The sequence below is a fragment of the Salvelinus namaycush genome, chromosome 33, assembly GCF_016432855.1.
Source record: "Salvelinus namaycush isolate Seneca chromosome 33, SaNama_1.0, whole genome shotgun sequence".
Classification (NCBI taxonomy): Eukaryota; Metazoa; Chordata; class Actinopteri; order Salmoniformes; family Salmonidae; genus Salvelinus; species Salvelinus namaycush.
Genome location: NC_052339.1, coordinates 1,917,820 through 1,939,917, shown reverse-complemented (window position 1 = coordinate 1,939,917; position 22,098 = coordinate 1,917,820). Strand labels below are relative to the sequence as shown.

Sequence of the window (22,098 nt, the reverse complement as noted above, 5' to 3'; positions counted from 1 at the left end):
GATTGCACTCATTAAGAGTCAGCCAGGAAGTAACTGCTGCTGTTGCCAACCCACCCGCTGTTCAGCACAGCACAGTACAGCACAGCTCCTTCCTACTATAATGTAATGTGATTTGTGGATTCAAATAAAGTGTTTAAAATGTGTGAGTGTGTGTGTCGGCTAGGAGACAATCATTGTGTTAATTCAAGTGTGTGTGTGTGTGTGTGTGTGTGTGTGTGTGTGTGTGTGTGTGTGTGTGCGTGTGTGCGAGCACGCGAGAAATAGCAAGAAATGAGTATGAAGATACGTGGGTATACGCTTGTCTTCAAGGGTGAGTTGTTTACTTGCGATACACAAGGCGTGGGTGGGCGAACGTGTGATTGCATAATGCAGGGACGTTATATTTTCCAATAATAAATGGTTCATTTCAAACACTTATTCCACGCCCTATGGGCCCTGGTGAAAAGTAGTGCACTACATAGGGAATTGGGTGCCATTTGGGATGTATCCTAAGGTGAGGCTAAGAGGCAAGGCCTATTGTGTCGCAGTAAAGTTCATGTGAGCGTGGTTAAAGGCAGTGGTTCATAAAGGTCAGGGCCCTGACAGTTTAGGAAGACAGAGAATTTGGAAGAGATTACAATTACTGATCGTTGGGTATGAAGTAGCAGAATGTGGTTGAAACTGTGTGTGTGTGTGTGTGTGTGTGTGTGTGTGTGTGTGTGTGTGTGTGTGTGTGTGTGTGTGTGAGAGAAAAAAATGATGTGTCTGCACCTGAACAAGTGACAACCACAGATCCAGATAGATAGAAACCCTTACTGCTGCTAGCACCTAGCAGTCCTTTTTCTCTCTCTAAGTAATACAAATACCCTGTCAATGGAGCATGAAAGACGCTGTCTTTCTTTGTTAAATCTCACTGATCATTCAAGCTCATAGCTACATGATCAGGGCCAAGTTCATTGCTTCAGTGTATTACTTTGTACCTGCCTTTAGAGTTGGATATTACAGTAAAACAATGTTTATAATGTGATGACTGTGTCGATGCACTTACATGACAAACTCCTGTTCATCCTCAGCCTGGAAGTGATATGTCCGGTTATCTGTGGGCAGAGAGAAGATTAGAGGGGAATGTGATCTCAGACACTGTGTACTCATGTCATGTAATATAGCCCTGTTGTGAGATGCATATTGGGTAATTCACAAGCACAGCATGTTTCAGGTTGTCCTCTCAATGTCAAGACACCATTCAACAGCCAGTCAGAAAATAGAGCAGGTGTCCAAGAGTGACTGGCGCCCTATGACACAAAATGGTCTCTTCGACTCTTCCCATTTCTGAATGTCCATAAGAGGTCATTTAAAAGGCCCCTTCTCTCACGGGCCGCCCAGCCCATGCACCAGCCACAGTAACTGCTGCATTGGCATAAGGGTTATGGTAAGAGGGGTACTTACGGGAAATTAGATCGAAGCACTTCCTGTCCTCAGCGCAGGGCTTGACCTGGCAGGTGAGCAGGTTGAGTTTCACAGGCTGCCTGTTGGACTGCACAAACACACAGACAATTTAGCTACTTGATGGAAATTATGAAAATGAGTCTGTACATCGACCAGTATTGGTCCTATGAAACTAACACTACAAGCCTACCTGACTCTGGATAGGGTGGTAAAGTAATAGGTCAATTCATATTTTGATGTTTGGCATTGTGGGTATGTCCTTTTGTCTCGGCTGAATAAAGAAACTATATACAGTGCCTTCGGGAAAGTATTCGGACCCCTTGACTTTTTCCACATTTTGTTACGTTACAGCCTTATTCTAAAAAAAAAAAAAAAATTTTTTCTCAGAAAAAGCATTCTCAGAAATCTACACACAATACCCCATAATGACGAAGTGAAAACAGGTTTTAAGAATTGTTTGCAAATTTATACAAACTTAAAAACAGATATATTCAGACCCTTTGCTATGATACTCAAAATTGAGCTCAGGTACATCCTGTTTCTACTGATCATCCTTGAGATGTTTCTACAACTTTATTGGAGTCCACATGTGGTAAATTCAATTGATTGGACATGATTTGGAAAGGCACACAACTGTCTATATAAGGTCCCACAGTTGACAGTGCATGTCAGAGCAAAAACCAAGCCATTAGGTCGAAGGAATTGTCCCTAGAGCTCCGAGACAGGATTGTGAGGCACAGATCTGGGGAAGGGTACCAAAATATTTTTGTAGCATTGAAGGTCCCCAAGAACACAGTGGCCTCCATCACCACCAAGACTCTTCCTAGAGCTGGTAGCCCGGCCAAACTGAACAATCGGGGTCATTGTCCTTGGTCAGGAAGGTGACCAAGAAACCGATGGTCACGCTGACAGAGCTCCAGAGTTCCTCTGTGGAGATGGGAGAACCTTCCAGAAGGACAACCATCTCTACAGCACTCCACCAATCAGTCCTTTATGGTAGAGTGGCTAGACGGAAGCCACTCCTCAGTAAAAAGCACATGACAGCATGCTTGGAGTTTGCATAAAGGGACATAAAGGCCAGCATCCCGGAGTCGCCTCTTCACTGTTGACGTTGAGACTGGTGTTTTGCGAGTACTATTTAATGAAGCTGCCAGTTGAGGACTTGTGAGGCGTCTGTTTCTCAAACTAGACACTCTAATGTACTTGTCCTCTTGCTCAGTTGTGCACCGGGGCCTCCCACTCCTCTTTATATTCTAGGTTAGAGCCAGTTTGCGCTGTTCTGTGAAGGGAGTAGTACACAGCGTTGTAAGAGATCTTCAGTTTCTTGGCAATTTCTCACATGGAATAGCCTTCATTTCTCAGAACAAGAACAGACTGACGAGTTTCAGAAGACAGTTCTTTGTTTCTGGACATTTTGAGCCTGTAATCCACAAACGCTGATGCTCCAGATACTCAACTAGTCTAAAAGCCAGTTTTATTGCTTCTTTAATGAGAACAACAGTTTTCAGCTGTGCTAACATAATTGCAAAAGGGTTTTCTAATGATCAATTAGCCTTTTAAAATGATAAACTTGGATTAGCTCACACAACGTGCCATTGGAACACAGGAGTGATGGTTGCTGATAATGGGCCGCTGTACACCTTTGTAGATATCCCTAAAAAATCTGCCGTTTCCAGCTACAATAGTCATTTACAACATTAACAATGTCTACACTGTATTTCTGATCAATTTGATGTTATTTTAAATGGACAAAAAATATACTTTTCTTTGAAAAACAAGGACATTTCTAAGTGACCCCAAACTTTCGAATGGTAGTGTACATTTGCAAAAATTTCTAAAAAACGGTTTTTGCAATGTCATTATGGGGTATTGTGTCTAGATTGATGAGGGAAAAAACTACTTAATCCATTTTAGAATAACAACAACAAAAAAAGTCAAGGGGTCTGTATACTTTCTGAATGCACTGTATATATACACTGTATATATATTTTAAAAAATCTCTTCTAATGTTTTATCTCAGGATGTTGATTCAAGTGACCTTTTTTTTGGCTTTAAAACACGGCTTTAAATCAATCAGTTCTACTATATCATTAGAATCACTGAGGCCAGAGTAATTGATTGATTACATTTCTCCACATTTACTGTATGTCTCTGAAAATAGAAAGAGTCCCACAGAACACTGTAACTGTGCCACTAATAAATGACCAAATATGATACAATGATAACTTGTACTCAGTGACCCAGAGGCACTATATGTGTCCCAAATGGCAACCTATTCCCTATAAAAAGCCCAATAGTCAAAAAGTAGTGAACTACATACAGAATAGGGTGCCATTTGGGACAAAGAGCCTAAACACTAGACACAACAGTATAGCTAGCCTAGGGAGGATCCCAGGTATTCCCTCAGTACTGGCTGTGGTCCAGGCAGCACCACTTTGGGTTGGCTACAGTACAGTACCCACTGTCATAATATGATAATACCACTGTGCCCAGCTAGCACGTGTGTAGACAGGGCACTGCATTGTAACTGTGCCCAGGCATGCGGGCAGCGGGCGGGCAAAGAGGGGGGGGGTGTTAACAAACCGTTAACAGGCTGTGATGAGCCCCACCAGACATGCCACCAGGGGTCTTTTCACAGTCTCCAAATCCAGAACAGATTCAAGAAAACGTACAGTATTATATACAGCCATGATTGCATGGAACTCCCTTCCATCAAAGATTTGCTCAAGTGAACAGCAAACCTGGTTTTAAAAAACAACTAAAGCAACACCTCACCGCATATCCCCTCCCTCCTATTTGACCTAGATATTGTGTGTATGTATTGATATGTTGGCTATGTGTGACGTTTTACATTTATGTAGTTTTGTCCTTGAGTTGCTCTTGTCTATTAATGTTCTGTATCACAGTATGTCATGTTCCATGTTTTGTGTGAACCACAGGAAGAGTAGCTGCTGCTATCGCAACAGCTAATGGGGATCCTAATAAAATAACAAATACCAAATGAGCCCTGAGGTGAGAATGCCTGGCTGGCACCGTGCCTCGCAGGCAGGGTCACTCAGAGTTCAGCTGCCTGGCCTGCCACAGGGGCTGATGGGAAATAAACACAGAGCGGAGCTGCAACATGCAATCAGACAAAGAACTGAAGACAAGTACATGGATTCTCTGCGCGTTTTCTTTTTTCTGGAGGTGCAGACAGGCAGGCTCGTACATAGGCTACATTGTATCATTTCCTTGAAAGGAGGGTGTCTATATATCCAGTAAATGAGATGATAATATTATGATATTTGGGGGATCCACCGCAATCTAGAGTTGAATTATACAACATTTGGGGCATGCTAGTTGTGTCTGTGTGCACTCTCTCTGTCGCACGTGCACGTGTGTCTCTGTCCATCTATCTCAACGTTGCTTCTTGTATTAGCTCCCAGCAGCAGATAGTGAATATCTGATCCAGTGCTGCTGTACTCCACAGTATCCACAGGCCCAGGGAAGAGAAGAGCCAGCAGCAAACTCAGAGATGACTCACCACAGCAATGGGAGAGGGAGGGGAGTGGGGGGGTTTTGCTGAGGGGTTGCCCTGGCAACCCATCCATGTCGATTCCTCTCTGCCAACTGCCAGACTGATAGTGCTCAACACAGCTTTTTTCATACCGGATGTTGCCTCTGATCTAGCCTCCACAGGTGCGTGTGTGTTTGTGTATGTGCGCGCGTGTGTGTGGTATGTTTGCCTCTCACCGTGGCATGAGAGATGGTGAGCATGCCACCCTTCACTGAACACTTCCTCCTCTGCCACACCTTCCTCAGCCTGGAGGAAGACAGCAACACCAAGGCACAACAAAAGATCAAATAAGGGCTTGGCATATCTGGGTGTATTAATATAAAAGCTTCTTCTGTACTGTTCAGTGTGTGTGTGTGTGTGTGTGTGTGTGTGTGTGTGTGTGTGTGTGTGTGTGTGTGTGTGTGTGTGTGTGTGTGTGTGTGTGTGTGTGTGTGTGTGTGTGTGTGTGTGTGTGTGTGTGTGTGTGTGTGTGTGTGTGTGTGTGTGTGTGACCTACCCATCACTCTTCTTCATCAGGTAGCCTTTCTTCTCACAGCCAAACTCTTTGTTGCCCTGCAGCTGGTGCATGCTATAGCCACCCTGCTTACTCTGGGAGTCCTGCGGCAACACACACAGTGTTCAGACACGGAAAACTCAGCAAATCACCACACACAACCAACCAAATAAACCTCTTACGGAGAGTGCAGGCCAGGGTCGTTATTATTTATCGGTTCATGTTTGATGTTCAAAGGACCATGACGTCTGTCCCAAATGGCAGCCTATTCTCTATTTAGTCCACTGCTTTTCACCGGGGCTCTGGTCAAAAGAAGTGCACTGCATGGAGAATAGGGTGCCATTTGGGACGCAGCCATGTTCTAAACACACTATTAAATGAAAAACAGAGTGGAGTGCATGCTCTTCAAATTGTCTCAGAAGTCAAACGCAGGCAAGACCAACAGAAGCATGCCAATCGTGCACACTTACTCTTCTAGACTTGAGTCCAGACAAGCAGCGAGTAGAGAGGGAGATAGAGGGAGAGAGTGTGAAAGAAGCAGCTGAGACGTAGGCGTGAGACAGTGCCTGCATGCATGCATGGAGTGTAGGTGTTAGTTCAGTACAATATATACAAGTAGAGGGGTAGTGAGTGAGTGACAGTATGTGGGTGTTATAAACCACAGGATGTTTAGTATGACTCGTCAGTGCCTTCCAAAATGGCACCCAGTTCCCTACATAGTGCACTACTGAACAAGTCCCATACACTCTTAGAAAAAAAGGGACTAGAACCTAAAAGGGTGCTTCGGCTGTCTCCGTTGCAGAACCCTTTGAAGAATCCAGATTAGAACCCTTTTGGGTTGCATGTAGAACCCTTTCCACAGAGGGTTCTACATGGAACCCAAAAGGGTTCTAACTGGAACCAAAAAGGGTTCTGACTGGAACAAAAAAGGATTATCCTATGGGGGGCAGCCGAAGAACCTTCTGGAACCCTTTTTTCTAAGAGTGTATGGGCCCTGTGCAGTAGGGCACTATGTAGGGAATACGGTACCATTTGGGACTAGGCCACTAGCAGAGACGTGCAGTTGTGTCGACACGGCAGCCCAGTCCATCTCAGCTAGGCTCTGCACACTATTACACAGTGTCGTCCTTCAAAACACAGTGAGCAGCTAGCATACACTAAGCAAATCTCAATGTGGGTATGAGACTGAGGGGAAAACCACATTGTTGTTGGTGTGTATAAGACAGTGACCAGTGAGTGCTCAGAAAGAGATTAGGGTAGGTTAGTTAAGAGTGACTGGCTCTCCACCAATCAGCCAGTGAGGCACCACACTGGCTACCAGCATGGCACAGCACTGGATGCTCACCCTGTGCTACAGGAAGCTAGCAAGTAGGTACACCCACCATAGGGTCAAAGGTTACGGGTTAGGGGTGAAGAGTGTACAGTCTGATTCTCTACCAAGCAAAGATTTTGTGAACGCATGGCTGGAGGGAGTTTTCATTATACTCTTAAATGAACACCAGTCCATTCCATCTAAATCCACGAGGGGTAGTGTACGAGTGCACAGGAGAAGGGTAGAGAATTGGAATGCAATTTATATGTTTGCCAACTATAGCCCGGTTGGGCCCACTTGGCCCTGTTTAGCCCTGTTTGGCCCTGTTTGGCCTGGTTCCTGCCTACCTCCTTCTGGTCCAGCTGAAGGGAGGACTTGATCAGATCTCTGAGCGCAGTCAGATGTTTCTTCTCCTCATCCTGGGTCTGCTTTATCTGAGAAGGAGATACACAGGGTGAGATTAACACACACACAAACACTCAATGAGTCTGGATAACAATAGTCTGTAGAGTAGCAGTAATCAGATGGAGAGAAGCCTGTGGGTGGGTATTTACATTGTAGAGGTCAGCAGCCAGCTTCTCAATGTACTGCTTCAGCTTATCCGCCGTCTTCAAGCCATCTTGGAAGAAACTGCAAGAGAATACAGGGCGGATATTAGAATTCCATTGACATTTTCACTTTAGTGAGACAAAGGGCAGTCATTTGGTGGGGCGTAGCATCGTTTACATCATTTAGAAATGTCAAGTGTCATAGAATGTTTATATAGGCATTAGGAAGGTCATAAGGAGTGGAGGGGTGAATGAGAATGATACTGATGCAGTGTATAACACTGCTTGGCTCTCTGGCTTTTGGCAAAGAGATTTATCTAGTACATTAGAGAGCTTTCCTTCTCTCTTTTTCTCTCCTGTCTCTCTCTGGCTGACTATGGCTGTGTCCAGAGCTGAATGCTAAGCACCTCCTGTCATCCATTATGGATCTGCCAGTGTCAGTGGCACCCACCAGAATGCAGCTCTGCATCCTCTCAACTCCACTAACAACCTCTCTCTCCCCATCTCTCCATCTCCCTCGCTCTAGGCATCCATCAATCCTCCCTCAGTCCACTCATCCTACTGAAACATACAGTTTTCTCTACCTTTGTTTTTCCATCGTTCTATAAGGCATGTCTCTACATAGTGATTTTCCCGCTGTCAGCGTCAGATACAGTAGGACAGCCATAGGTTTGGGTTGAGTAGATAACAAGAAAACTGCATTGTTTTGTTGTGACATAACCACCTAGCAACACTGAGGCTGTCAGGCCTGTCGGTGACGCAGCCAGGGGACTGCTGTTATTTACCCACAAACCCCCACGGCTGTCACAACGCATCGGCATGAAGGCCCATGCATATTTATGAGAGCTAAATATGACTCCGCAACCCTCCCTACCCAAGACCTGTGAATCATGCATCACCATCACCCCACCCGAGAGAGAGGGATGGAGGGATGGGGGGGGGGGGGGGGGTTGAGAGGATAAAGAGAAGGGAGAGAGAGAGAGAGAGGGAGAGAGGGAGAGAGAAAGAGCAAATAGCAATCGCGACCAGACTTGAATAGCTAGTCGTGAGAGTACATTATTCCCTCTGAAAAATATTCATATTTTCCCGTGAATGTACGATACATTAAGTGTTTTCCACCAATTAGTCACAGCTAAGTAGACACATCTCAGTAGTTGGGAGGGGGTCTCACACTATGGTAAAGGAGGAATATACTGCGGTACTGTGGGGGGCGGCAGGTAACCTAGAGGTTAGAGCGTTGGACTAGTAACCGAAAGGTTGCTGGATCGAATCCCCGCACTGACAAGGTAAAAATCTGTTGTTCTGCCCTTGAACAAGGCAGTTAACCCACTGTTCCCCAGTAGGCCGTCATTGTAAATAAGAATTTGTTCTTAACTGACTTGCCTAGTTAAATAAAGGTAAAAAAAAAAAAAAATGACTTACTTGCACTGTGCGTGGTAATACTTGATTAGGTTCTGGAGAAGGTCCACTCCCTTCTTGGTCTTGATCTCATTGACTTTGATCAGATACTGCAGAGAAAACACAAGAGGTGGTTTGTGAAAACTGACATCAAATAGAATGCTCTGTTACATGATTTTGGAGTATTTCACTGCTTATACATGGTGATGCATTAAACCAGGGGTGGACAATCACTGAAGGTCCTAATTGAAGGCTATCATTTATTTGAACTGAAGACTATCATTTACGAACCAGTAAATCTTCATGGCTTGGCTGAGACAAAAGCCTGCACCCACCCACATAAATGGAAACTGAGCGCAAAATGCTCCACCCTTGCATTAAACCACCATAGAAAAGATGTGTTTGTCTGAAATATTGAAATATGTCTTCTGAACACTTTGAAGGATAATCCTATCAGAATGCCCATATGCTGGAGGATGATCCTTTGATCTACACTGCCAACACAGCATGGAGTCTGTGGGAGCCGGAAACAAAGTGGTAAACATCTAAACATCACTGGAAGGAATGCCAACATAGAATATCATGAGAGAAAGATGTAATTTGCCGGGTTTTACAGTAAACTGTGTTTGAAATGGATAACTAGAGAATTGTGTTTTTCATTTGGTTTTTAGAAATCACTCGGGCCTCCGGAGAAAGTGTGTTTCACTGACTAGCATCCTAAACGAGGCAGTCTAAAGATAGAGAACAAATTCCCCCAACAAATTCATGCCCGGCGAACAAATGAATGAAACATCATCTTAATCTTACGTTTATCCCATGGCGTGCCAACCTAGAACAGTTCGTGAAGGGACACTATGTAGGGCAGAATGCCCTTCTGAGCCCCCCTGTCCCTGTGCTCCCAAAGCTTCTCTGCAGCATTGCTTACAATGCAGTCATCTTTGTGTGTGTGTGTGTGTGTGTGTGTGTGTGTGTGTGTGTGTGTGTGTGTGTGTGCACGTTTGCGTGCTACCCTGAAACAAAACACACACACAATCACACACACATTGCTTTTGTCTGCCTGCGAGTGTGCGGCTCAGAGATTAACCAAATTTGTCTGGTGCGGGCTTAGTGTGTGTTGTGAATGCCTGATGGTGCATGTGTTTGGGGGCTTTGTGGGAATGAGAGGCGATGGATGGATGCTACTGTATCAGTGGCTGGTCTCAGATCAGTAATACAGCCTGCTGTGATGAGCATCGCCTGGCCCTCTCCACACTAGCAGCAGCAGCAGCAGCAGCAGAGCAGCGTGGGATAGGAGAGTGAGTTTACGTCCCAAATGGCACCCTATTCCGTATGTAGTACCCTACGGGCCAAAGTAGTGCACTATATAGGGAATAGAGTGCCATTTGGGATTCACCCTGAAAGCATCCTCTAATCTGGTGAGTGAGTAATGTGGAGAGGGGGGGGGGGGGGGGGTGAGGTAACCATACCAATTCACACAATACTAGCACTGCTATCAGTCAAGCTTATAGGGTCAGGAGTTTTCCTTACCATATGACTTGCCCAGGAAAAACTCTGGGCCCCTCTAGCACAACACTGGAAGCAATATCAACAACAACAACAACAACCCATGTGTAAGAAATCACCCTAAAAACCCAAGAGAGGCAAACCACCCCCTCTCGCTGCACACAGAAATAGAGGTGCATGGGTTGAGCGCCTCCGTAATGGCTCCAATTAGAATCCCATTGTGAAGCACTAAGTTAATATATCAATTATCAGTACCGTTATGCCATGTGAGCAAATAATCTGTAGGTAAAGAGGGAGAGTGGAGTATGCGTTTACGCCCACCGGGAAGTAGCTCGATGGCACAGCTGAGCGCATCGCTCTTACAATTTGGTATTTTACTCTATTCAATGTCTAATGACACAACCTTAAAATCGGTACGTTTAAATTTTCACAACAAAAAACCTTCAATAAATTACATTTTCATCGCTCTTATCAAAATTAAAGGTTCAACAAATGCATTTACTCCATTTTCTTTTCTTCTACAAATGATATTTCTCAAAAACATTTGTACATTGTCCCATAAAATAATCTGAACTCTTGTTTCTCTTTTTTTAATATATATATATATATATATATATATATATATATATATATATATATATATATATATATATATATATATATATATATATATACATACAGTTGAAGACGGAAGTTTATATACACTTAGGTTAGAGTCATTAAAACACATTTTTCAACCACTACACAAATTTCATGTTAACAAACTATAGTTTTGGCAAGTTGGTTAAGACATCTATTTTGTGCATGACACAAGTAATTTTTCCAAAGATTGCTAAAAGACAGATTATTTCACTTATAATTCACTGTATCACAATTCCAGTGGGTCAGACGTTTACATACACTAAGTTGACTGTGCCTTAGAAAACAGCTTGGAAAATATCTGAAAATGATGTCATCGATTTAGAAGTTTCAGATAGGCTAATTTACATAATTTGAGTCAATTGGAGGTGTACCTGTGGATGTATTTCAAGGCCTACCTTCAACTCAGTGCCTCTTTGCTTGACATCATGAGAAAATCAAAAGAAATCAGCCAAGACCTCAGGAAAAAAAATTGTAGACCTCCACAAGTCTGGTTCATCCTTGGGAGCAATTTCCAAACGCCTGAAGGTACCATGTTCATCTGTACAAAAATTAGTACGCAAGTATAAACACCATGGGACCACGCAGCCGTCATACTGCTCAGGAAGGAGACGCGTTCTGTCTCCTAGAGATGAACGTACTTTGGTGCAAAAAGTGCAAATCAATTCCAGAACAACAGCAAAGGACCTTGTGAAGATGCTGGAGGAAACAGGTATAAAAGTATCTATATCCACAGTAAAACGAGTCCTATATCGACATAACAAAGATCATACCTTTTTGGAGAAATGCCCTCTGGTCTGGTGAAACAAAAGTAGAACTGTTTGGCCATAATGACCATCGTTATGTTTGGAGGAAAAAGGGGGACGCTTGCACCATCCCATCATGTTGTGGGGGTGCTTTGCTGCAGGAGGGACTGGTGCACTTCACATGAGGTAGGAAAATTATGTGGATATATTGAAGCAACATCTCAAGACATCAGTCAGGAAGTTAAAGCTTGGTTGCAAATGGGTCTCCCAAATGGACAATGACCCCAAGCATACTTCCAAAGTAGTGGAAAAATGGCTTAAAGACAACAAAGTCAAGGTATTGGAGTGGACATCACAAAGCCTTGACCTCAATCCTATAGAAAATGTGTGGGCAGACCTGAAAAAGCGTGTGCGAGCAAGGAGGCCTACAAACCTGACTCAGTTACACCAGCTCTGGCAGGAGGAATGGGCCAAAATTCACCCAACTTATTGTGGGAAGCTTGTGGAAGGCTACCCGAAACGTTTGACCCAAGTTAAACAATTTAAAGGCAATGCTACCAAATACTAATTGAGTGTATGTAAACTTCTGACCCACTGGGAATGTGATGAAAGAAATAAAAGCTGAAATAAATAATTCTCTCTCTATTATTCTGACATTTCACATTCTTAAAATAAAGTGGTGATCCTAACTGATTTAAGACAGGGAATTTTTACTTGGATTAAATGTCAGGAAGTGTGAAAAACTGAGTTTAAATGTATTTGGCTAAGGTGTATGTAAACTTCCGACTTCAACTATATATATAGTGTTTAAAAAATAAATACAAATTAATAATATATATATATATATATATATATATATATATATATATATATATATATTTGGTGGCCCCACTGCAATTTTAGTGGGGTTGCGACCCCAATTCTGAATACCACTGCTCTAGAGGGATACAGCTCACTCACAAGCATTGGTTTACAGAAAACTACATACTGTACATCTCAGTCAGTGCCCAGTTTGTGCCTAATCAGTGCCCACTAGTCTGTGCCGTGTCCACTACTGACCTCACACATCTGGAGTTGGAAGAGACGGCGTTCCTTCTCCATCTCCTCAGCGATCTCCGCACCTGTTATCTCCGTGCGAATCATCCCATGCTGCTTGGCATGCTCCCTCTTTTCCTTCTCGATCTTTGTACTGAAATCAAACAGACAGACAGACAGACAGACGGACGGACAGACAGACAGACAGACAGACAGACAGACAGACAGACAGACCGACCGTGTTAGAGAAACCAGAAACAGACCAACAGATAGTGTTTAAGTCCATGACAACTCTTTAAATCAGATGGAATTCTCCGGAAGAAGTAGAGTTTTCACAGGGTGGAACGTTCCAGTTAAATGATGATGTTGCTCTGTGTGATATACAGTCCATCTGTTCTGACATTGTCATGACGCCATAAACAACTGTACGCAGACATAACCAGACATAACCATATATAGTGCAAACCCCAGGTGTCACAACACAGTTATGTACATCTACACTCGGGATCAATATTTTCCACAAAATCCACCAAGTTTCAAAACCAGTAATAATTCATATTTATCTTGTGAATCCTGGGAAATTTTGCAAAAATCAGAAGTCTCCATTTAAATTGTTTAAACCAAGATATGGTCACTATTCCAGAGTTCTCTCCAAATAAGAGGGGTGCTGCACCACCTTGTCGGCTTGGCTGCGCCACAATGTAAAGATTTCAGAGCAAATAAAACGGATATTTAGTAATGATGGAGTAACTATCTTGATCGTCAATGACGATGTGAATTTGCGAAACAGGGCGTCCATAAATTCGGAGCGTTTTCACGTTCCTCAATTCAGTGCAGTTCGGCAGTAGGCTATCTCGACACAGAACGCGCTCAGGACGCACCCCGAGTATAGCGTTGTCGAATCAGACAAACTTTGTAACGGCAGTTAAACGACCAAAGTTGCTAAACTTCCTAGATAACCTCCTTCAACGAATGACAGAATATCTCCTATATTTGGCAAAATCTATATAGCTGATGATTATACAGATAGCAGATCAGCTCATGAATAACTGGCAGAAGAGAGTGGAAATAGTTAACGGTATCTTAACAAGAACAGACTCTGTTTAATAAAATATACATATCTACTCTCATACTATTTGTTGGTCACACATTCTTTATCGATAATCTCGCCTACAGCGCAGAGAAGCGGGGGAAATCTTATAGCGGCGGTATTTTGACATGCATAGGCGAGAGACATTTGATAACGCATTGCAACCTATGGATTACAGAATAAAGTTAAAATTGTTCACGCAAAACAGGAGTCAGGATTTGGGGTTTCAATGGGATTGATATAAACTAGGCTCTAGGACAGGAGAAGATAGAAAGTTCCCGCATGCCTCTCTGTGACAGAGATGCCTATGTAGTGAATTGTGCATAGGCCTATCAAATGTGTGACTGTCTAAAGACTCACAATGACAGCTCAAAGAGGCACACGTTATTTTATAGGCTATACTGCGGGGGTTTCCAATAGGGTTTATTAACTGCAGTCTGGTCGCATGTGCAGTCCGTCGGTGTCAATTATGCGTGTGCTTTGAATTAATGGCGACTTCGTGTGAAGTAAATATGCTCGGCTAAAGGCTACCATGCGACAACCTTTATGGATAATGTGCTATTTCATTTTTTGCTTATCTGCTTCCGTGCATGTTTTGTATGTTGTGGAATTGCATTAGTGCGACATTGGAGGATTTTTTTGTTTATTTCCCGGGTCTTGTCATTCCATTTTCTCGGGATATTATAGTATTCCCGGGACAGTCCGGGATCCCGGTTACCAATGTTAATCCCTAATGTAGACATTTATTATTAACACACTTACAACTTAGCTTCATAATCCTTCCAGGCTTTGTCAAAGGGCTTCTTTATGTCCTGAAAGAAATAGGACAGAGTATGAGTAAACAGCAGTAATGAGGTCAATCTGGAATCCCACAGCGCAGTGTTAACTCTCTCTCCAACATAGGCCGACACCGCCACTGCAGCCAAGGAGCCAAGGCCTCATCCTAACAATTTATGTTTTGTAAACCCACTACCACTCCATGTTTCCAACCTCACGGGTTCATGACCCCTTTATTCGTGGCGCTCGCCTTCAGGCACAACACAGGGACACTGTTTACGCAAAGATTTACAGTGTGATCTTTTAAACAGTCAAGTTCACTAGTCCCCCCCTCCCCCTCCCCTTCTCCACCTCTCTCTCTTTCTCTCTCTCAAATGCAAGCACACTCTCACACACACCCACTCTGTCTCTCAAAAACACACACACACAAGCACAGGCACACGCACCACACTAGGGCTGGGAATTGCCAGGGACCTCATGATGAGTTATTATCATGATACTTAGATGCCGATACGGTATGTATTGCGATTAACACAATTCGATATGTGTTGCGATTCAATAATGTGATTTTACTGCGATTCCATGTTCCAAACATATATCACACCATATACATTGAGTGTACTAAACATTAGGAACTCCTTCTTAATATTGAGTTGACCTCACAACAGCCTCAATTTGTCGGGCATGGACTCAAGATGTTGAAAGTGTTCCACAGGGATGCTGGCCCATGTTGACTCCAATGCTTCCAACAGTTGTGTCAAATTGGCTGGATGTCCACGGAAAACTGTTGAGTGTGAAAAACCCAGCAGCGTTGCAGTTCTTGACACAAACCGGTGCGCCTGGCACCTACTAACATATCCAGTTCAAAGACACTTAAATATTTTGTATGAGCCTCTGAACAATCCATGTCTCAATTGCCTCAAGGCTTAGAAATCCATCTTTAACCTGTCTCCTCCCCTTCATCTACACTGATTGAAGTGGATTTAACAAGTGACATCAGTAAGGGATCATAGTTTTCATCTGGATTCACCTGGTCAGTCTATGTCATGGAAAGAGCAGGTGTTCTTAATGTTTTGTAGACTCAGTGTATGTCTGTGACAAGAGAGAGTCATGATCAGTCATGGAAATAAAAAAGTGCTGAAAACAAATTGGCTCACTATTTAAAAAGAAGATGAAGAAGAACAAGCTATGGTGCAGGAACAGCCATCGCTAACATACACACACACATGAATCGACAGATCTGCTTCGTGGGCTCTACTGAGTGGGCTCCAGTGCTAGGTCCTCCCCTAGGTGATAAGGCAGAGAAAGAGAGCGGGAGTGAGGGAGAGAGCAAGGGAAGGAGGGTCTTCATTGTAAATCTTACCCCTTTCACGCCTTTCAGGTCCCCCTTCAACAGCGAGTCCAGGGTGAAGATCACATTATGGCTCAGGCTCTGGAGCTGAAGAGATAGAGAGCGAGAGAGAAAGAGAGAGACAAAAGGGTGAGGATGAGAAAGAGAGCGAGAAAGAGAGAGAGCAGGAGAGAGAGAGTTGTTCAGTAACTCGGTCACGAGGGCAAGAGTCAGGCATCTACTCTTTCAGCTTTCATTATGGAGTACATCAACAAATATTTGTGATGGCTCGAAGAAACCTTGACAGTATTATCTTCAGTCTAGGGGTGAACTCAATCTTGGCTATTTAGGAACCAGCAAAAACATTTTAGACTCTTAAAGTGTGCTAAGCAATTTAGGAATCAGCAAACACAATTTGACGACCATTTGCTTACAGCGCTGTAACCACATTGATTAATGCAGGTCAATATTCCTGAGCATTTATTCCATTTGGACCTGTGATGGTCAGTGCCAAGTCCTATCCGGTCCGGGAAACAAACAACACTTAATGGCCACTAATGTGTTGCTTAAGTGCCTCCGTTGCAAAGACCTAATGTCTAAATCAATCACCTATTTACTGGCTGCTACTCTACAATTAGAGCTGGCCATGGTCTGTCGTTCTGCATTCCAAATGACACCCTATATCCTATATAGTGCATTACTTTTGACCAGAGCTCTATGGGGGTTCTACGGGCCCTGGTCAAAAGTAGTGCACTATAATTGCCATTTGGGATGTCTCCCTTTATGGAGTGGATGGATACTACTTAGACTGGCCTGAAACCTGGGCTCAACCCCACTATTCACTACTCTAGCAGACCAACAGGGTGGTCTCCTTCCTCTCACTCTGCTCTCCCTAGAGAGATGCCCCTTATTTATGGGTGGTAAATACCACAAACTAGTGTCAGCATATGAAGAGTTTACTCCATACATAGAGAAAGAGAGAGAGAGCGAGAGAGAAAGAAAGAGAGAGAGAGAGAGAGAGAGAGAGAGAGAGAGCAAAATGTCCGCCAGAATAATAGCAACGTCAATAACCAATGGTGATGTATTAATCTATGACAGGTTCATGTGAGGGAGTTATCAACATCAATACTTTTACCAATAGTAGTACACACTGACATCAGCCCTTGGGGAGCACTTATCAAAAGGATATATTCAATAAACACTCAAATGACCACTACAGTGCATTCGTAAAGCATTCAGACCCATTTACTTTTTCCACATTTTGTTACATTACGGTCTTATTCTAAAATTGATTAAAGACTTTTTTTCCCTCATCAATCTACACACAATACCCCATAATGACAAAGCAATTTTTTTTTTTTAAACATTTAGATAATTATTCAGACTCTTTACTCAGTACTTTGTTGACGCACCTTTGGCAGCGATTACAGAATCGAGACTTTGCGATTTGATGCCACAAACTTGGCACACCTGTATTTGGGGAGTTTCTCCCATTCTTCTCTGCAGATCCTCTCAAGCTCTGTCAGGTTGGATGGGGAGCATTGCTGCACAGATATTTCCAGGTCTCTCCAGAGATGTTCGACCGGGTTCAAGTCCGGGCTCTGGCTGGGCCACTCAAGGACATTCAGAGACTTGTCCCGAAGCCACTCCTGCATTGTCTTGGCTGTGTTCTTAGGGTCATTGTCCTGTTGGAAGGTGAACCTTCGCCCCAGTCTGAGGTCCTGAACGCTCTGAAGCAGGTATTCATCAAGGATCTCTCCGTACTTTGCTCCGTTCATCTTTCCCTCGATCCTGACTAGTCTCCCAGTCCCTTCCGCATTCAGGCCAAAGAGTTCATTCTTGGATTCATCAGACCAGAGAATCTTGTTTCTCATGGTCTGAGAGTCTTTAGGTGACTTTTGGCAAACTCCAAGCGGGCTGTCATGTGCCTTTTACTGAGGAGTGGCTTCCGTCTGGCCACTTTACCATAAAGGCCTGATTGGTGGAGTGCTGCAGAGATGGTTGTCCTTCTGGAAGGTTCTCCCATCTCCACAGAGGAAATCTTACCTCCCTGACCAAGGCCCTTCTCCCCCGATTGCTCAGTTTGGCTGGGGTCCAGCTCTAGGAAGATTCTTGGTGGTTCCAAACTTCTTCCATTTAAGAATGATGGAGGCCACTGTGTTCTGGGGGACCTTCAATTCTGCAGACATTTTTTGATACCCTTCTCCAGATCTGTGCCTCGACACAATCCTGTCTCGGAGCTCTACGAACAATTCCTTCGACCTCATGGCTTGGTTTTTGCTCTGACATGCACTGTCAACTGTGGGACCTTATGTAGACATGTGTGTGCCTTTCCAAATCATGTCCAATCAATTGAATTTACCACAGGTGGACTCAAATCAAGTTGTAGAAACATCTCAAGGATAATCAATGGAAACAGGATGCACCTGAGCTCAATTTCGAGTCTAATAGCAAAGGGTATGAATACTTATGTAAATAAGGTATTTCAGTTTTGAATTTTTAATACATTTGCAAAAATGTCTAAAAACCTGTTATCACTTACTTTGTCATTATGGGGTATTGTGTGTAGATTGATGATTTTCATTTTTTTATTTAATCCATTTTAGAAAAAGGCTGTAACGTAACAAAATGTGGTTTATGTCAAGGGGTCTGAATACTTTCTGAAGGCACTGTATGTCTGAATATAGATCAGTGGGCGTCTGTGCTTGGTTATGAATGTGGGTAGCCTCGCTTGCCAGCGTTCTAAGTGAGCGATGCAAGAATTCAGTATCTAACTACGTATGTGAGACCGACACAGACTACACACATACACTAAATGCTTGATACACAAGAATGTATAAAGGCAAACGTATGTCTTAGAAATATCTCATGCACAGAAGTGTGTCTGTGTAATAAAGTGAGAGACAGAGAGAGAGGAAGGGATACAGAGCAATATGTCTTCACTTAGCATCGATATAAGGACTGTCAAGAGATGCTTGTCCTTTCACCACTGTTACAGGCAACATGTATACCACCTCCCCAGGCAGTGTCAACAGGTGGCTGATTTAGGAGGGTTCCAGGGGAGCTCTCACACACACACACACACACACACACACACACACACAAAGACGCACACAGAACAATACTCACGCATGCACGCACACACACATAGTCTCTCTCACACACACAGTCTCTCTCTGAAACACACACACACACACGCACACACGCACACAGCCACATACACAGACACTCCCCCACACTCACATTCACACACACGTACACTAGTCTCACTGCCGGCCACACAGGTAGAGAGCCTCTTCTTCCAACAACAATCACTCACACACACAAGATTCCAACAGGACACGTTTTTCAACAGAAATATCAGGGGAAATGTATGGCAGAGAGATGAGAGCAGACGAGTGAAAAAAGAACGTAAGAGGAAGATGAAGCAGCAGTCACCTATGCTGAGGTGATTGTGATGATGGTTTTGTCAGGCTGGTCTTTTGCAACTAAAAAAAATGGCTTGATAACAGCTTGGAATATTCAGTGGAAATTAAAACTATTGCAGCCCCCTCTAACGAAGACATACAGTTGAAGTCAGAAGTTTACATACACCTTAGCCAAGTACATTTAAACTCCGTTTTTCACAATTCCTGACATTTAATCCTAGTAAAAATTCCCTGTCTTAGGTCAGTTAGGATCACCACTTTATTTTAAGAATGTGAAATGTCAGAATAATAGTAGAGAGAATTATTTATTTCAGCTTTTATTTCTTTCACCACATTCCCAGTGGGTCAGAAGAGTACATACACTCAATTAGTATTTGGTAGCATTGCCTTTAAATTGTTTAACTTGGGTCAAACGTTTCGGGTAGCCTTCCACAAGCTTCCCACAATAAGTTGGGTGAATTTTGGCCCATTCCTCCTGACAGAGCTGGTGTAACTGAGTCAGGTTTGTAGGCCTCCTTGCTCGCACAGACTTTTTCAGGTCTGCCCACAAATGTTCTATAGGATTGAGGTCAGGGCTTTGTGATGTCCACTCCAATACCTTGACTTTGTTGTCCTTAATCCATTTTTCCACAACTTTGGAAGTATGCTTGGGGTCATTGTCCACTTGGAAGACCCATTTGCGACCAAGCTTTAACTTCCTGACTGATGTCTTGAGATGTTGCTTCAATATATCCACATAATGTTCGTGCCTCATGATGCCATCTATTTTGTGAAGTGCACCAGTCCCTCCTGCAGCAACGCAACCCCACAACATGATGCTGCCACCCCCTGTCACGATCGTCTTGAGGACAATGAGTGGACCAAGGCGCAGCGTGTGAAAAATACATCTTCTTTTATTTGGAAGACGAAAACGAACGAAAACAAAACAACAAACAGACGAACGTGAAGCTATAAAAGACTAAGTGCTAACATGCAACATAGACATAGACAATTACCCACAAAAGCCTACTGCCTATGGCTGCCTTAAATATGGCTCCCAATCAGAGACAATGAATGACAGCTGTCTCTGATTGAGAACCATTCAGGCAACCATAGACATACCTAGACACCTACACTCAAACACAAACCCATCTACTCTACCTAAACCCCCTATACCATACAACCACCCAAGACGAGACAAAAACACACAAACATCCCCCCTGTCACACCCTGACCTAACCAAACTATTACAGAAAACAAAGATAACAAAGGCCAGGGCGTGACAGTACCCCCCCCCCCAAAGGTGTGGACTCCGGCCGCAAAACCTGACACAGAAGGGGATGGTCCGGGGTGGGCCTTATTATGGCGGCGGCTCGGGTGCGGGACGTGGCCCCCACTCCACCATTGTCAATACCCGCTTTGGTGGCTCTGGTAGATCCTGGCTGACTGGCGGCTCTGGAAGATCCTGGCTGACTGGCGGCTCTGGCAGATCCTGGCTGGCTGGCGGCTCTGGCAGATCCTGGCTGGCTGGCGGCTCTGGCTGGTCCTGGCTGGCTGACGGCTCTGGCTGGTCATGGCTGGCTGACGGCTCTGGCTGGTCATGGCTGGCTGACGGCTCTGGCTGGTCATGGCTGGCTGACGGCTCTGGCTGGTCATGGCTGGCTGACGGCTCTGGCTGGTCATGGCTGGCTGACGGCTCTGGCTGGTCATGGCTGGATGACGGCTCTGGCTGGTCATGGCTGGCGGAAGGCTCTGGCTGCTCCTGTCTGGCGGAAGGCTGCTCCTGTCTGGCGGAAGGCTCTGGCTGCTCTTGTCTGGCGGAAGGCTCTGGCTGCTCCTGTCTGGCGGAAGGCTCTAGCGGCTCCTGTCTGGCGGACGGCTCTAGCGGCTCCTGTCTGGCGGATGGCTCTAGCGGCTCCTGTCTGGCGGACGGCTCTAGCGGCTCCTGTCTGGCGGACGGCTCTGAAGGCTCAGGACAGACGGGCGGCTTTGAAGGCTCAGGACAGACGGGCGGCTTTGAAGGATCAGGACAGACGGGCGGCTTTGAAGGCTCAGGACAGACGGGCGGCTTTGAAGGCTCATGATAGACGGGCGGCTTTTTTGAAGGCTCAGGACAGACGGGCGGCTTTGAAGGCTCAGTACAGACGGGCAGCGCAGGCGCCGCTTGGCAGACGGACAGCTCAGACGGCATTGGGCAGACGGGCAGTTCAGGCGCCGCTGGGCAGACGGCAGACTCTGGCCGGCTGAGGCGCACTGTAGGCCTGGTGCGTGGTACCGGAACTGGAGGTACCGGGCTAAGGACATGCACCTTCAGGCTAGTGCGGGGAGCAGCAACAGGACGCACAGGACTCTGGAGACGCACAGGAGGCTTGGTGCGTGGTGTAGGCACTGATGGTAATGGGCTGGAGACACGCACCACAGGGCTAGTGCGTGGAGGAGGAACAGGGCTCTGGAGACGCACAGGAAGCCTGGTGCGTGGTGTAGGCACTGGTGGTACTGGGCTGGGGCGGGGAGGTGGCGCCGGAAATACCGGACCGTGCAGGCGTACTGGCTCCCTTGAGCACTGAGCCTGCCCAACCTTACCTGGTTGTATGCTCCCCGTAGCCCGACCAGTGCGGGGAGGTGGAATAACCCGCACTGGGCTGTGTAGGCGAACCGGGGACACCATGCGTAAGGCTGGTGCCATGTATGCCGGCCCGAGGAGACGCACTGGAGACCAGACGCGTTGAGCCGGCTTCATGGCACCTGGCTCAATACTCAATCTAGCCCGGCCGATACGAGGAGCTGGTATGTACCGCACCGGGCTATGCACACGTACAGGAGACACCATGCGCTCCAC

At 44.9% G+C, this 22,098-nt stretch overlaps 1 protein-coding gene across 1 annotated transcript in view; it reads right to left on the bottom strand.

The window, feature by feature from the left end:
* The window catches only part of LOC120027768 (arf-GAP with SH3 domain, ANK repeat and PH domain-containing protein 1-like), a 75,726-nt gene that overhangs the window by 18,230 nt on the left and 35,398 nt on the right, over nucleotides 1–22,098 (bottom strand). The window contains exons 4-13 of the mRNA XM_038972789.1: nucleotides 15,886–15,960; nucleotides 14,508–14,557; nucleotides 12,680–12,809; nucleotides 8,757–8,842; nucleotides 7,341–7,416; nucleotides 7,134–7,220; nucleotides 5,478–5,578; nucleotides 5,158–5,227; nucleotides 1,426–1,513; nucleotides 1,028–1,076 (exon numbers count right to left, since the gene is read on the bottom strand). Of these exons, the coding sequence (XP_038828717.1) occupies nucleotides 1,028–1,076; nucleotides 1,426–1,513; nucleotides 5,158–5,227; nucleotides 5,478–5,578; nucleotides 7,134–7,220; nucleotides 7,341–7,416; nucleotides 8,757–8,842; nucleotides 12,680–12,809; nucleotides 14,508–14,557; nucleotides 15,886–15,960 (812 nt within the window). The remainder of the gene's footprint in view (nucleotides 1–1,027; nucleotides 1,077–1,425; nucleotides 1,514–5,157; nucleotides 5,228–5,477; nucleotides 5,579–7,133; nucleotides 7,221–7,340; nucleotides 7,417–8,756; nucleotides 8,843–12,679; nucleotides 12,810–14,507; nucleotides 14,558–15,885; nucleotides 15,961–22,098) is intronic.